Here is a 13734-nt window from a genome sequence, read left to right as displayed (position 1 = left end):
TAACAAGACTATAGTTGCCATTTAACAAAGTTTATGCAATGTGGCTGCTCGCCTCTCCTGTACAAGATCACGTTCGTTTTTCAACCTGTAGTACTCAACAGTGTTTTCAGGTACACGAATTCCCATAGTTTCATCAAAGATAGACACAATTCATAATACCTCTACCTGGGAAAAGTCACGTTTCAAAGAGGCAAACTATTATCTTGACACAGAATTGGAGAGGCTACAGTAGGCATAACCACCTATGAATGAACTTCAGGTTTCAAATTCTAAACACCCACCTATTGTAAATAAACATTAAAAATACTCATAGCATTCAGATTTTATTTATATGTGCACGTAAGTCCACCTTATCCCATTTCATGTTTGACAACTGTTTGGGAATTCAAAGGTGCAGCCCTCAGTAATTGTAAAAAATGAAATGAAGCATATCTACTGAATGAGAAAAGAAATTCTCAAATATCAATTTCCAATTTAAAATTTAATTTCAATAGGAAAATATTAAAAATGTGCACATCTAAATTTTTTCATGTTCTTTATATACATATGTGTGTGTACGTATACATAGAAATACTCATGTACCACACATATTCACAAAATTTAAGTGGAAGTATTTCTGTCCACTATTTTCCCATATGTAAATGACATCATATCTTTAAAAATGTCAATAATAATATCATTAAAAATAATATTACATTTATTCCATCATCAAGTTTCTAATGTTTTTATTCTTTCTTCATCCTTATTATGTCCACTGAGCAATAATTAACGGGCCAGATTCTCCTTGCATTTCCTCCAATGTTATGCCAGCTAAACGTTGCTGACACCACATCAGGGACGCATCTGGTTTACAGCAGCACAAGTGACAGGAAAATCGGGCCCAAACATCCCCAGTTAAATTGAAATCTTGTGATACTTGCTCATGTGGACCTGATGAAGATGTACACATCACTGCCTAAAATCACTGAAAGAAAAACATGTAGCTCATCACAAAGTTTTCAACCAGTAGCACACTGAATCAAGCTCCTCCACCCCATCAATAAATAAAATAGGTGAGAAAATACCCTAAAAATATGGATAAAACTTAAACATTGTGTACATTACATACAGTATAATACATGACGGTTTAGCATTTGACCTAAACCACTTTCCTGACTAGTCAGGGGACACCTGATAAATCACTGGTAAAGAGAAAAAAACAGTATTTTAGAAATAAAGCATGTATTTCTAATATAAATGAGAACCTGTGTGTATTATATGGTATAGACATACAGTACACACAAAAACAAACTTATCTTTTCTAGTTTTCAGTAGCAGTCTCTAAATGGAGAAAATTATGTTGTACAAATTTATAAGCAGCTAGATTTCATGTTTAACATTCAAATAAACTTGGGGAGCAAACAGTGCATCTTTCAACTCTGAAGTCTGACACTCATTCATACATTTTAAAAAAGCCCTCTTCAAAATTACAAGCAATTAATTTATGGCAAGAATGTACTTTGAAGCAAGACACGTCACACTTGGCTTACCTTTCGGAGGTGGTTTTGTTGTGGTTGTTTTTAAGTAAATCTATTATATAAAGAAATGTGTGGTTGCCAAAAGTCTGTTAAAACATCCTCAAAACAACTTTAAAACCTGCTCATTGAGGATAACTGGATTAATTATCTCCTGTTTTTAAGCTTTTTGTTAACAGTTGTGAATATTGTCTGGTGTTGTTTCAGTAAGGATGTGATATGAAGACCCATAAAAGAGTAAACACGTCTCCATTTCAACTTGTTGTGACAGCAAGACTTTTACAAACACCCTTCTTGGCTGGACAAGTTCAGTGTCCAAGTAGTCCCTTGCAACATCTCTTGCCCTTAATGCAGTCTATAATAAATACTGCTCCCTATAAGCCATTATTCACAAAATCTGAAATTCATGCGACATTCTGAAAAAGTCTCCTGCAGAACAGGCTAACAGTTAATTTGACATAGGTATTTGATATATGTAGCAAGGCCAGACAACAAATGACTAGCTATTTCTCGTTATCTGTGCATGTCAAATCCTACATTTAAAATTCTCATTTTCTTTTTTTTCTTTTTTTTTTTCCTTTTTTTCCTCGGGGACTCACCTGCCATCATTGGTTGGCTTCAACATACAGATTTAGTGGAAGATAGTATCTCACTGTAATTACATGGAATTCATATGATAATGTAAACCTTACAGTGGACAATACTGTAGAACACCAGAGTAAGCTCCATAAAGAAATACGGTATATCCCAGTATATATATAGATTAAAAAAACAAACAAACAAACAAAAACCAGCTGACCAACCAACTGAAATACCCCAAAAGAAGAACTTCACACAAGCAACTAGGAACTTTGTTTCAACTAAAGATGCAACTCTCTCTCACTCCTGGCAAGAATAAATTGGTAATGGCACTGTTTTTCCACAGCGCAAAGAATCCTGAGAAATTATTAACAACAAAATACAGGGCTGTCATCACAAAGTTCTTGCACAAAACATAGCAATTAAATATATTAAATAAATAAAACAGAAGATAACCTATACTGTGTCTTTCACAAAAAAGGGATGTGATCTGGGACACTGGTAATTCTTCCATCACCGATAATTAGAAAAGGATTGCATTCAATTAGTGTTAATACCATTCAAGTTATCTATGGCCAATAAAGTACAAGGAGGTAATTTGTAATTCAAGCTTTTTGTTTGTTTTTTTTTCTCTTCAGCTAGCTACAAGCTGAGTTCTGAATTTTACATTGAAATATGACTCAAATTTAAAACAAACCCTCTCAGAGGAGCATTTCTAATTTTGTGCAACTTTGATGCAGAGCCCAACAAAGTCCTATGAAGAGAGACAGTGCATCTTTAAGCTGATTGGCACTGAAATCCCATTTTCTTTAGCTGCATTCTATTAGCTTGGCCAAGTTATCTCGTAATTCTGTTAGTTCAAATATTTTTCCGTCAAGAATTTCTAAAAGTGTCTTCAAGTTATTGCGAAAAGCTTCTTGCTCATTCTGACTTTTCTCCAGACGTTGCTCTAGGTCAGACAGCTGGCCTTCCAGGTCTTTGTTTCGAATTTCTACCTCCTTCAGAGAAAATACATAACATGTTAATGTATTGTCTACGAACAGAAAGCAGTCAAACCTCCTCCTGGTATTCACGAGCTACTTTTGTTTTCAGAACAATCTGCAATCCTTTAAAGTTTCTGTAGTACTAAAACCAGAACTGACATTTCCATTAGGACTGAATACCTAAACTTTCTTTCATTTTTTTTAGTAATTCATCTGAAGGACAGACACTTCTGGAGAGGAATAAAATTTTGTTGGCATACAATGTGTTACGTTCAGTTATCATTTTAAAATTTGGAAATACGGCACTTAGTGAAAATGGCTTTTCAGGTCCCCTTACTTAACCTGCTCCAGGGCAGAGTCCCCAGGAGGTGGCCTCGCACAGAAGCTCAACCTGGTCACTGCTTTGTGTTGCGAGGAGTACCGCCTAACTTCTGTCTCATGTTGCATGCCTTTTCACACTAAAAATTAAGACTGGAATAAAAACTAGCAGGACTGATCAAGGTGAAATCACTTGTAGCATATTTAAAAACACGAGCGCAAGCTGTGACCTGGAACAGCCTCCCACAAGCACAGTATGGTGCCGCGCAGATGAGCTCTTCACCCAGCACACACCGGGGCCCTCTCATCTCTCTTTGCTAGAGTACAACACTTTGCAACAGCATGCTGCTCCGTCTCATTCACTGCACGTCTTATACATTCCTGATGAATTTCTTAATTTTAGCTATGGAAACCACTTCTGCAGGCAGCACAGGAACAGTGTACTTAATGCACCTTGAGCAGCCATTTCTAGAAAAGTGCATTCTGAATTAGTACTTACGTACGCTAACATTTTTAAAACACCTCCTTTCTTTACAGCAGCTTTGCAGCACAAAGCTTTAGCAGAGCTGCTCGGAGCTTTCAGACCAACCCATTTCACCCAATCTTAGGGAGGGAGGCCTGGCACCCCACAGCAGCCTCTGCCAGCAGCAAACTTCTCTTCCTGCCCTCCCACCTCCCACTGCTTCCACTGCTATTCCTCTGTTGCCCTCAAAGCTCTCCAAGTGCCACAGGGATGGAAGGCAGAGCCCCAGGCATGGACAGCTCTGTTGAGCTCAGGACCTCTAGTCTCATCTCCTTGTAACTGGAATACCTTGCTCACTGCTCCTCTGTAAAGTGGCAAGTTAACAAAGATTTTAAAACTCTCCTGAGCTACTCAAAACCCTCATGGGGCACCTACATGTGCAACTGGCTGTAGGGAACCTGCAATAGCAGGGCACCGCACTAGGTGATCTCCAGAGGCCTCTTCCAATCCCTACAATTATGTGATTCTGCAACAGAATTTTGGCCACTGGTCTTGAACGGCACGGGTGACAGGAATTACCCCTTGCTGCCAGCATGAAAATTATTTTAATCCATTTGACACAGATCAATACGGTTGCCAAAGGATTAAAGGAAACCAACTGAAAAAGACTGATGTGTGCTTAGGTAATGACTAGCTACCTCATAGCTGTCAGAAACAAAAGAGCTGACTGTCACCCAGCCAACACCGACACCCCCTGCAGGTTGTCCTGCACTCGCCCCGCAGACCAAGCTCTGGAGAGGACTGTGCCATGTGGTGCTGTGTGATGGCTCAGCAGCCTGAAGCCAAGCAGCCATGTCCAGGGTGAGCCAGGGAATTCAGCGTCCTCTTGGCTCTGCTGGGATGGCACAGTCCTACCCAGAGCTCATGCAGAACTGACTGAGCAAGCCTTTTGCAATTAATTTCTGAAAAACATTACTTCCCAACTGTTATTTCTGATCCCCACACATCTTTAGCCTGGATTAGTATTAGTGATTTTTATAACAATACTGAATTGAGAATTCACGTCCTGCTAATGTGCAGCCTCCCACTGCAAATCAGTTTTCCTCAAAACTATTCCTTTTTAATGGAAGAAGTGGAGAGGTATCCACGTAATACAATCTGTTCCCATAGTTGTATAATTTCCCTTTGTATGCAGTTAATCCTAGCTGACAATAAACTGACACTGATGATCTATTCAGGCTCTGGACATTGTCTTTAGATGCTCTTACAGAAGACATAATATCTTTTCATATATTATTTCCTTTTAGAAAATAAATAAACTGTTAAGAAGTCATGTTTGTTTTTTGCACTGCATGGATCTCTTGGGGAAATCAGAGAAAGGATCAGAATAAAATATTCAGACCATATACAACAGCTATACTCAGCGATCAGGCACAGTAATAAAGATATCCTCACTTATCATGAGAGTCACACTCGTTGTGACTCATTCATGTGTCTTAACTAATGAAATTGTTACGTAACAAGGGCCCTGATATTTACCCTTCACAGCGACAGCATATTGGTACTTACTGAAATTTGCCTATGGTTGATTTCTAATTAATTCGATGATACAGGTGTGTCAGAAATGCAAAATAACTTGAAATAATAATTTTTGGACAGTGCTTTTCATACAGGCTGCATTCCAATTAGTTATGTAATCCATTTATGAACACAAGAGGGGAAAACATAAATCAGAAGAGAAAAGAGTATGATGAACAGATACAGACTCTAGAAACATCCATCCAGACAACAGGTCTACTATATTAACACATGTGGGATAGGCAGTCTGGGGCTATGGATGAAAACACCATTTCTCTGTGACATCACAGACGTAGGGTGAAGGATTCAGAGAAGGCTGTTACTATCAAAGCAGGGGAAGTGCTGCAGTAAGCAAAGATTCAAGATCTTTTAAAAGAGCTGCATCTGGTCAGCAACAAGCTTGAACCTGAAGAACAGCAACTTTTATCTGAGATCTTAAGACAGCTTTAAACTCATTTCAATAGAATCATGTATAACTATTTTAAGAAACTGATCACCTGCAAAGTGACATATGGACACATACATAATGAATCTACTTGTTAAGTGAAGATATGCATATACAAAAAATTGCTGCAAACTTTATAATTTTTAATAAAGACGTAGCATTCTTTAATTCTAAGACATCTTTAATCTTTAACTAGTTTCTCATTATTCTGCTTACTAAGGATAGCTGCTTTCCAACTCATTACTACTTGTCATGAGATCTCATAGTGATACTATTACATACAAGAGTGATTTCTAACTTTCATTACTGTCTCTTTTTTAAGTCTCTCAGATAAGTTCCTTTTCAGAAAATTCTTATGCTTAGTCTAAACTCAGCAATAATTTTTGGAATAGTGGAACAGATGTACTAAAAACAGTCTTCAAAGTAACATCCTAATAACACACTTTAAAAAAAAAAAGAAAGGATGGAGGAAAATGAATAAAGTACTTTCATTCTTATACGGTTTATTCTGTAGGTTAAAAATGAGATTCAAGAAAGTTCCAATTCATATAATGTATTTCAAAGGATACTTATTTAATGATCACTTAGCTGCGTACAGCTTGATGGAGCTTGCAGATAGTGTGATTTGGGTCAAGGTGTACAAGGAACAGTGATGGTCAAATTTAGCGCTTTGAATTTGGAACTATTTAATGCTCAAGTTTCCAGTTGTATCAAAATTCTGAAGTCTGAATTCAAATTCATTTCGGCTCCAGAGTTGGGTGGAGATCTGTGGTGTTCTAAATGGAATTTGGGTCAGTTCCCTCAGGAAAAATGTAATATTTTATTGCAGGTGGAAATTGTGGGATAAATTCCCAAGGATCATCCTGACCCACCATTTACAGATTTATCTGGCAGCTTCAACCAATACAGCATAAATTGCTGATGTAATCTGCTCACTTGAAGACCATTTTGCCCTTCTACCTAAACGAAGATGATGCACTATAGCTCACCTGTAACTTCTGGGTCAAAGAATCCCTCTGTGCCTGGAGTTCTCTGGCATTGTCAATTTCTTGTTTCAATCTTTCGATTTCCTAAAGGAAAACAAACAATCCCTTTAACAAGACACTATATGGTTTGGCTTCAGTGCAGGTAAGTTGACTTCTTCTTCTTCTCTTGAATAAGCCGTAGCAAAAGTACCAAAATGGGCAACTGGCTACTGCCATGTTAAATAAGCCATGCTCTCAATATTCCTGAATCATAATCCTAAAAAGGCTATTCAGTTGTGAATAAACAACAGTAATAAGTATTTTCTTTGTTACATAAGTCCAAGCCTCTTCTGCTTCAGAAGATGAAACAATTTTTCTCTTAGAGTATTAAAGGTTCTTGCAGTTGAAAATTGTTTACTTCATGCTCTGCTAGAATTCAACTTCCCCCCTCATTTTTTCATGAGAAAAATCCAATTTTCATCTGTATTTTATTACGTCAAAAAAAACTGCCTGCTTTGGACATTGATTTCTAGAAGAAACTTGAAGCTAACATATACTTTTAAACAGAGGGCTGTACTTGCTTTTCTTTTGCAAAGAGGTCTTTGCATTCAGCATCTCAGCATAATTTGAAAGAGCATGGATGGGCACCAAAATGGGAAACATTACCAACGTAAGGTTAATCTCAAGTTTGAGGGAGCCTGAAAAAGGTTTTCTTCCATTTTGGGAGGATATTCTGTTTACTCCAAGGAGCCTCTCTCCTGCTTCCTCCTCAGAAGGAGCTAACGACAGCCCCAAACTCTGCTGGAGGCAAGACTCTGAAGGTCACACTGGATCTCCGAAAACCCATACCAGTGCAAGCTTTGTCTTTCATAGAGGGCTCAAAGAATTTGGTCTTGAACAGGGCAAACAAACCATCATATGAGGCTCCTTCCACCTTTTTTCTATCCTAAAAGGGCTGATTCTCAATCATTCTATAGCATAAATCTGCTTTTGTCTAGGACCCATGTTTGTATAGGTCTTATTCCAATCTCTTCCATTTTCCAGGTGATGGGTCTAGCACAAAGAAATATCATTCCTGTTACTGGCTGGAGATTTGACTTGCTTTGAAGGGCTGATCTTAGGGATCATAAAAGTCAGCTATATTAATATAGCTTGAAAAACAGATTGGTCTGAAAAGAGCATTGATCTATTTCTTGCTCCAAATCCCTCTCTCTAGAAAAAGAAAGCATGCTTATGACTGTTTTCTTTCTTACTAAGTGTTCATAGCATCAGTGTGATGATAACTGCTCTTAAGAAACCACTTCTACCACAACCTAGATTTATTTTTGCAAAGAAAGATCTCAGAAATACCACAAAGGAAAAAAGATAATACATTTTTTTTTTCTTCAGATGCCCAGCTCTACGTTCAACTGCAATTATATAATAAAAAAATATATATTTTTTTCAAACCAGCTAAACAATTATTTTAACTTTTTAACATCCATAGGAAATAACAGTGTTTACCAGTCACTCCAAGATTAATATCCAAAATCTTTAGAAATGATGTTACAATAAATAAATAAATATTAGCAAATACCTCTTCTTTCTTCTTCAGTGTAGATTCTAATTCCTGTATGGTCTGGTTTAATTCTGTTTTATGTGTGTGGACTGCATTGGCTTGGCTGCTTACACACTCTAGCTCAGTCACCTGTTGAAATAATTAGTAGTAACATATACAAAATTAACTGCAACAGTTTCAAGGTACATTACTTCTTTGCATAAACGGCTGCATTTGAAATATTATCACTCCTAATTCTGGGTGACTTATGTGATGAAGATATTCTTATAAAGCCTGCATAAAATTCCTCAAAAAACATTTTTGCAGAAAATGGCTACCATGTTTACTACAATAACTTGGAAACAATAAATTTAACATGTGCAGGCTAATTTAACATTAATTAAAAATTAATTGATTTAACATTAATTAATTTAACATTAATTAAAAGTAATACTTACTATAGAAGAAGCTTTATTACTGTTTCAGAAACAGTAATGTCTAGATAAGTAAACACAGATCTGTCCATTTAACTTACCTCTCCATCTGACATTTTTTAATGTTTCAGCGTCTTCATCAACTAAGCAACAATGTTCCCTCCCTTCTTAGCAAGCCAATTAACATTTCACAGCCTCATTCTCTGATGCTACTTCAAATATAATAGCAGACATTCAGCTGCCAATGTACAGCTGCCAACTTCTTGCATCCTCTTGATTCAGATCTCATCTCACAGTCACAAAGCCAACAGCTAATGGCACTTTTTGGTTTGGTGCAGCTCCTCTTTATTAGCAGGCAGCATTTTCTATCTGTCCTTGGATAAGACACTTTGCAATGGTATATAACCTTTCCATTTTACTTCTTTGATTCAAGAGATGTAAACATCCTGCCACTCATAGAAACCGACAAAAAAAAAAGCACCAAAGAAATAAAACAGAGCCTACAACAGAAAGTCTTTGTTCACAGACCTCTCGAATTATGGATAGAGAACTCTCACACCACATGTCTGCACGGGTATCTGCACCAAAACCCTGCTGTTAAATAACAAATTGTCAAAAATATATGTAATTAATAAACGAATCACTTTTTTTTCAGAATATATACGCCTATCAACTTTAGTACATAGTCTTGAATAAAGTTGCATCATCTAACTACAGAACAAATCTGCCTCAAAAACATCTTAGAAGAAAGGATGTTTCCATGCTACCCAATTTGGCAAGATAAACTTGTAAGTCTCAATTTAACTTCCTAAGAAAAGCAGATCCCAGACAGTGGGCAGGTATGCTTCAGGACAATTTTCTTGCTCTGATTTTTGAGGAATGGAGATTAGTATGCTCCATCATCAGTGAATGCCAGTGAAGCCACTGTCATGCCAGTAATTTCAGATTCTGAATTGTTTGTAGGCTTAAATGGAGATTACAGGGTGCAGGGAGAAGTTGAGAGAAAGCCAAGATTGAAATAGAAGAAAATTAAAACAAAATCCCTCTCAGCTTTTCCCTTCTGAGTCACAGGGCATGAACCTTCCCTGTTAACAGTCATGGCTAATCTAGGTTCTCCTCCTGTAAAGCTGTAATTTGGCATTTTTGCACATCAGGTTTATAGATGTTGAGACACTAAAATTATAGCAATTCTTAGGAGGGATAAGGGAAATTAGGGGAGAGAAGATAGCTTGACAACACCCCAACCCCCAACATGAATAAACTAAGAATTATCTCATTTACTAGAGTGGTCCCAAAAGAAATATCTGCACTCATAACAAAACAGCAACAACAGTTTATTCAGGTTTATATGCAGCTGAGCATTATGACTGCAGTCTTAGATCATTTTCTCAGTTTGCTAAAATTACATACAATTATATACATTTAGATTTTTTTCTGACTACTACCAATTGCAACTGTTACAATGCTCACTACAATAATTACACAAACACAAATGATCAGAATGCAACACACTCGCTGGGATAAACCTATATGTAAAGAGTGTCTGAACTAACATGCTGTTTTACACTATTCTGTGTAAACACATCAAGAATGACAAAGTCATAGAACAAGTTAGGCTGGAAGGGTTGTTCATTTAGTTCAGGCCCTCATTCAAAACTGGATACATTTTGAAGTCATATTTGGTGCTAACGGTCTTGCCCAGTCAAGAATCATTCACCATTTAGTAGAGCTGCCACACGTTTACACGTTCCTACACTTCTGCCCTAGGCTTAGCATAAATCCTGCCACTAATACTTTATGTTGAGCTCTAGTTCATATTAAACTTTTGCTACAACTGCCAAACTCATCCACCACTTCCAAAGTTGAACCTGTTGAACGTTTCCAAGCATTTCTGCTGATGGAAGTGGTCTTTCCCCCCTGCTTTGTGGTGAGGCCACATCCAGAGTACTGTGCCCAATTCTGAGCTCCTTGGATCAAGGAGAATAGGGAGGATAGAGAAAGAGTCCAGAAGAGGTCTACAAATATGATGAGGGGCTTTGAGCATCTACCTTATGAAGAAAGACTGAGAGACCTGGGATTGTTCAGCTTGATGAAGAGAAGACTGAGGGAGTATCTTCTCAACACTCAGAAATCTAAAGAGTGGGAAGAAAGTGGGAGGAACGGGGCCAGGCTTTTTTTGGTGATGCCCACTGACAGAACAAGGGGCAATGAGCACAAACTGAAACACAGTAAGTTCTAACTGAGCATGAGGAAAAATTTCTTCATTTTGAGGATTGCAGAACACTGGAACAACTGCCCAGAAAGCAGTTGCGGAGCCTTCTTCTCTGGAGATACTCAAAACCTGCCTGGTTGTTTTCCAGTCTGCTTCCAATCTGTACACAATCAGCTTTAGCAGAGAGGTTGGACTAGATGATCTTCAGAGATCCTGTCCAAATGGTATGATTCTGTGATTCTGTAAATACTCATTTACACACTCAGCAGGAAAGACAGAAGAAAACTCAATCCCCAAACTACCTTCCTAGCGCTCCAGAAGCAAGGGTGCATCGGTGCCTCCCATGAGCTGGTGTGGGTAAAACGTTACTGTTCTTGGCTGCCTATATTGCTGCTAGCTGGAAATGCCGCCTGGAAGAGACCATTTATGGCCACAAGGCTTGGGTGAACACTCCTCAGTGTGCTCTGGGCAACTCAAGACACGTTCTGAAATTACTTAAGCAAACACAGCTGATTTTGCTTGAGTGAGTAGGGTTTGCTATATAGATCTTCTTGCCAATTGTCAGGCTCTCCCAAAAGAGCAATTAATTACCCATACTAAAGGGACTATGATGTGGACTCTAGTCCAGTTTTTCCCTGGGCAAAAACACATTTCTGTGATTCTGTGATTTCTTACTGCTTATGCAAGAAAACAATGCATTGTTCAACTGTTTTGTTTAATGTTTTTTGAAAAAACAGTAACAACAACAACAAAAAAGGACAATTAAAATGACATGGTTACTTTAATCAGTCTTATTTAAATGCCTATTCCCATACAAATCTGAAAAAATGTCAAATATTTTCATGATGCTCTCACCCTCAATGTACCTTTACATAAGAAAATCATTTTATGACCTTTTAAAAAATCCGTAGAGTAAGATGGGTTGGAAAACTGTGCAATATAAAGCATATGTGATTGAAAACATAAGTAACAAAAGATAAAGCTCTAGGCAAAAATCTGGGTAACATTTACTTGCTCAGTTCCCTTGTTTCAAATTGAATTTTTTTTCCTCGTGATCACTGGTCCAAAGAAACATTAAAAATAACTATTTAAGAGGCAAAGAAGAATGGTAAAACATTTTAGTCTGACCCCCTCAATAGCTATGCTCGGGGACATCTCCTTACATATTTTTTTTCATATTTAAGAGCAAGGCACAATCAATCATTCAAACTTTTGCACAGTAACATTAAGCAACATTAACCAACTTAATAAAATTTGTTTCTGGTACAGAATACTGACTGTATTCTGAATTCTGACAAAGACTTAAAAAAAAGTCTTTGAACAATAACAGATCAAACAAAATTCTTTCTGCCACCATAAGGCTGCATATCTGAAAAAAGTCAAAAGTCAAAATACATAAATAAATAAAGGAACATTGCTCTTAGCCCCTAGTTCTGTATTTTACATTATCACCGAGGTAATCATAGCTCATAAAGAAGGAAGATCTGAAAGAGCTATTTGGTGACTATTTAATAGGATAATTTTTCTATTAAATGGAAATTATTATACCTAAATGCATAGTTTAATGAGAAATACACCAGCTCAAGTGTATTTCTCATTAAACTATGAGAAACACAACTTGTTCTGATAGAGCCTTTTCTGCAGAGGCCATTCAAGACTTTTCCAGGGATTTTGATCTACTGTCAACAGCTTACAAACAGAGAACACAAGGCAAAAGTTTTCATCGTAGTGTTCAGCTGCTGGCAAGACAGAAGTGAGGCCATTTAACAGAAGGGAGAACAGATTTTATATGAGCTCAAGACAGTGTCTGCACCAAGCTACTCCAAGGAAGCAAACCAAATCAAAGCGCTAAGAAACCAAATGAAGAGACTGTATCAAATCTCAAAACAGATATCTGCTTAACTAGTGAAGATTTTGGTCAGAGGCAAAGAAGTGGAATTACAGGAATATTTCAAGAGGCCACCCTCCCAAAGCAACTACTGACTGAATGAATCCGGGCTATATTTGCTTTAGGTTGACTCATTTTTTTTAAAACCACTTTCTTGATATAGCCATGTACTCTTCTGATCTCCATCAGCAGAAGTTTCCATTCAGGATCTTAAAGTTAGAAGCAGTAGGTCATGAATTTCTTCTTAAACTTCACAGAAATTATTTCAGCTATTACAGAAATGTAGAGAAAGCTTAAGATAAATTTCCAGTGTTGCTTTAGTTTGTTTTACAGATACTATGACAGTCTTTAATGTTCTTTCTAAATATGTTTTTGTTATTTGTATTTATTGTGGAACACAATATCCAAGGTCTACTAACCCAGGCTATAGTGCAGAAACAGCAGAATATTCATGTGTAGTTTAAGTATTCCTTATGTATTTTTAGCTGGTTGAGTTACATCCCCTAATGGATCGGAACTGCAACTGTGATAATATTATTCCATCAATAATTGAAGATGAGCCTTTACAAAGGAAAAAGAGCCCTCTACTTTTCACAATGAGAAGAAAAATGATATTGTGTGTCTCAGCAATACTTGGAATAACAGTTTCACATAATTTTTGCACAAGAAGTTTCTCAGTTCTTCATGGTGGACAATACGATGGAGAACAACATGCAAGTAAGCCAATCATAAAGAACAATCTCATATAGCTTTCAAGAATAAAAACTCTGGGAAGATTTTTGAATCTAAGAAATATGAAAATGCAGAAAAAAGGAAAA

General features: G+C 37.2%; 1 protein-coding gene across 1 annotated transcript in view; it reads right to left on the bottom strand.

Moving 5' to 3' along the window:
- The window catches only part of HOMER1 (homer scaffold protein 1), a 66345-nt gene continuing 52611 nt past the window's right edge, over nucleotides 1-13734 (bottom strand). Inside the window, exons 6-8 of the mRNA XM_010725516.3 lie at nucleotides 8422-8532; nucleotides 6870-6950; nucleotides 1-3091 (exon numbers count right to left, since the gene is read on the bottom strand). Of these exons, the coding sequence (XP_010723818.1) occupies nucleotides 2903-3091; nucleotides 6870-6950; nucleotides 8422-8532 (381 nt within the window). The 3' untranslated portion in view covers nucleotides 1-2902. The remainder of the gene's footprint in view (nucleotides 3092-6869; nucleotides 6951-8421; nucleotides 8533-13734) is intronic.

Source organism: Meleagris gallopavo, chromosome Z (assembly GCF_000146605.3).
Source record: "Meleagris gallopavo isolate NT-WF06-2002-E0010 breed Aviagen turkey brand Nicholas breeding stock chromosome Z, Turkey_5.1, whole genome shotgun sequence".
NCBI lineage: Eukaryota > Metazoa > Chordata > Aves > Galliformes > Phasianidae > Meleagris > Meleagris gallopavo.
The sequence above is the reverse complement of the archived record's forward strand: the minus strand, read 5'-3'. Positions and strand labels throughout refer to the sequence as shown.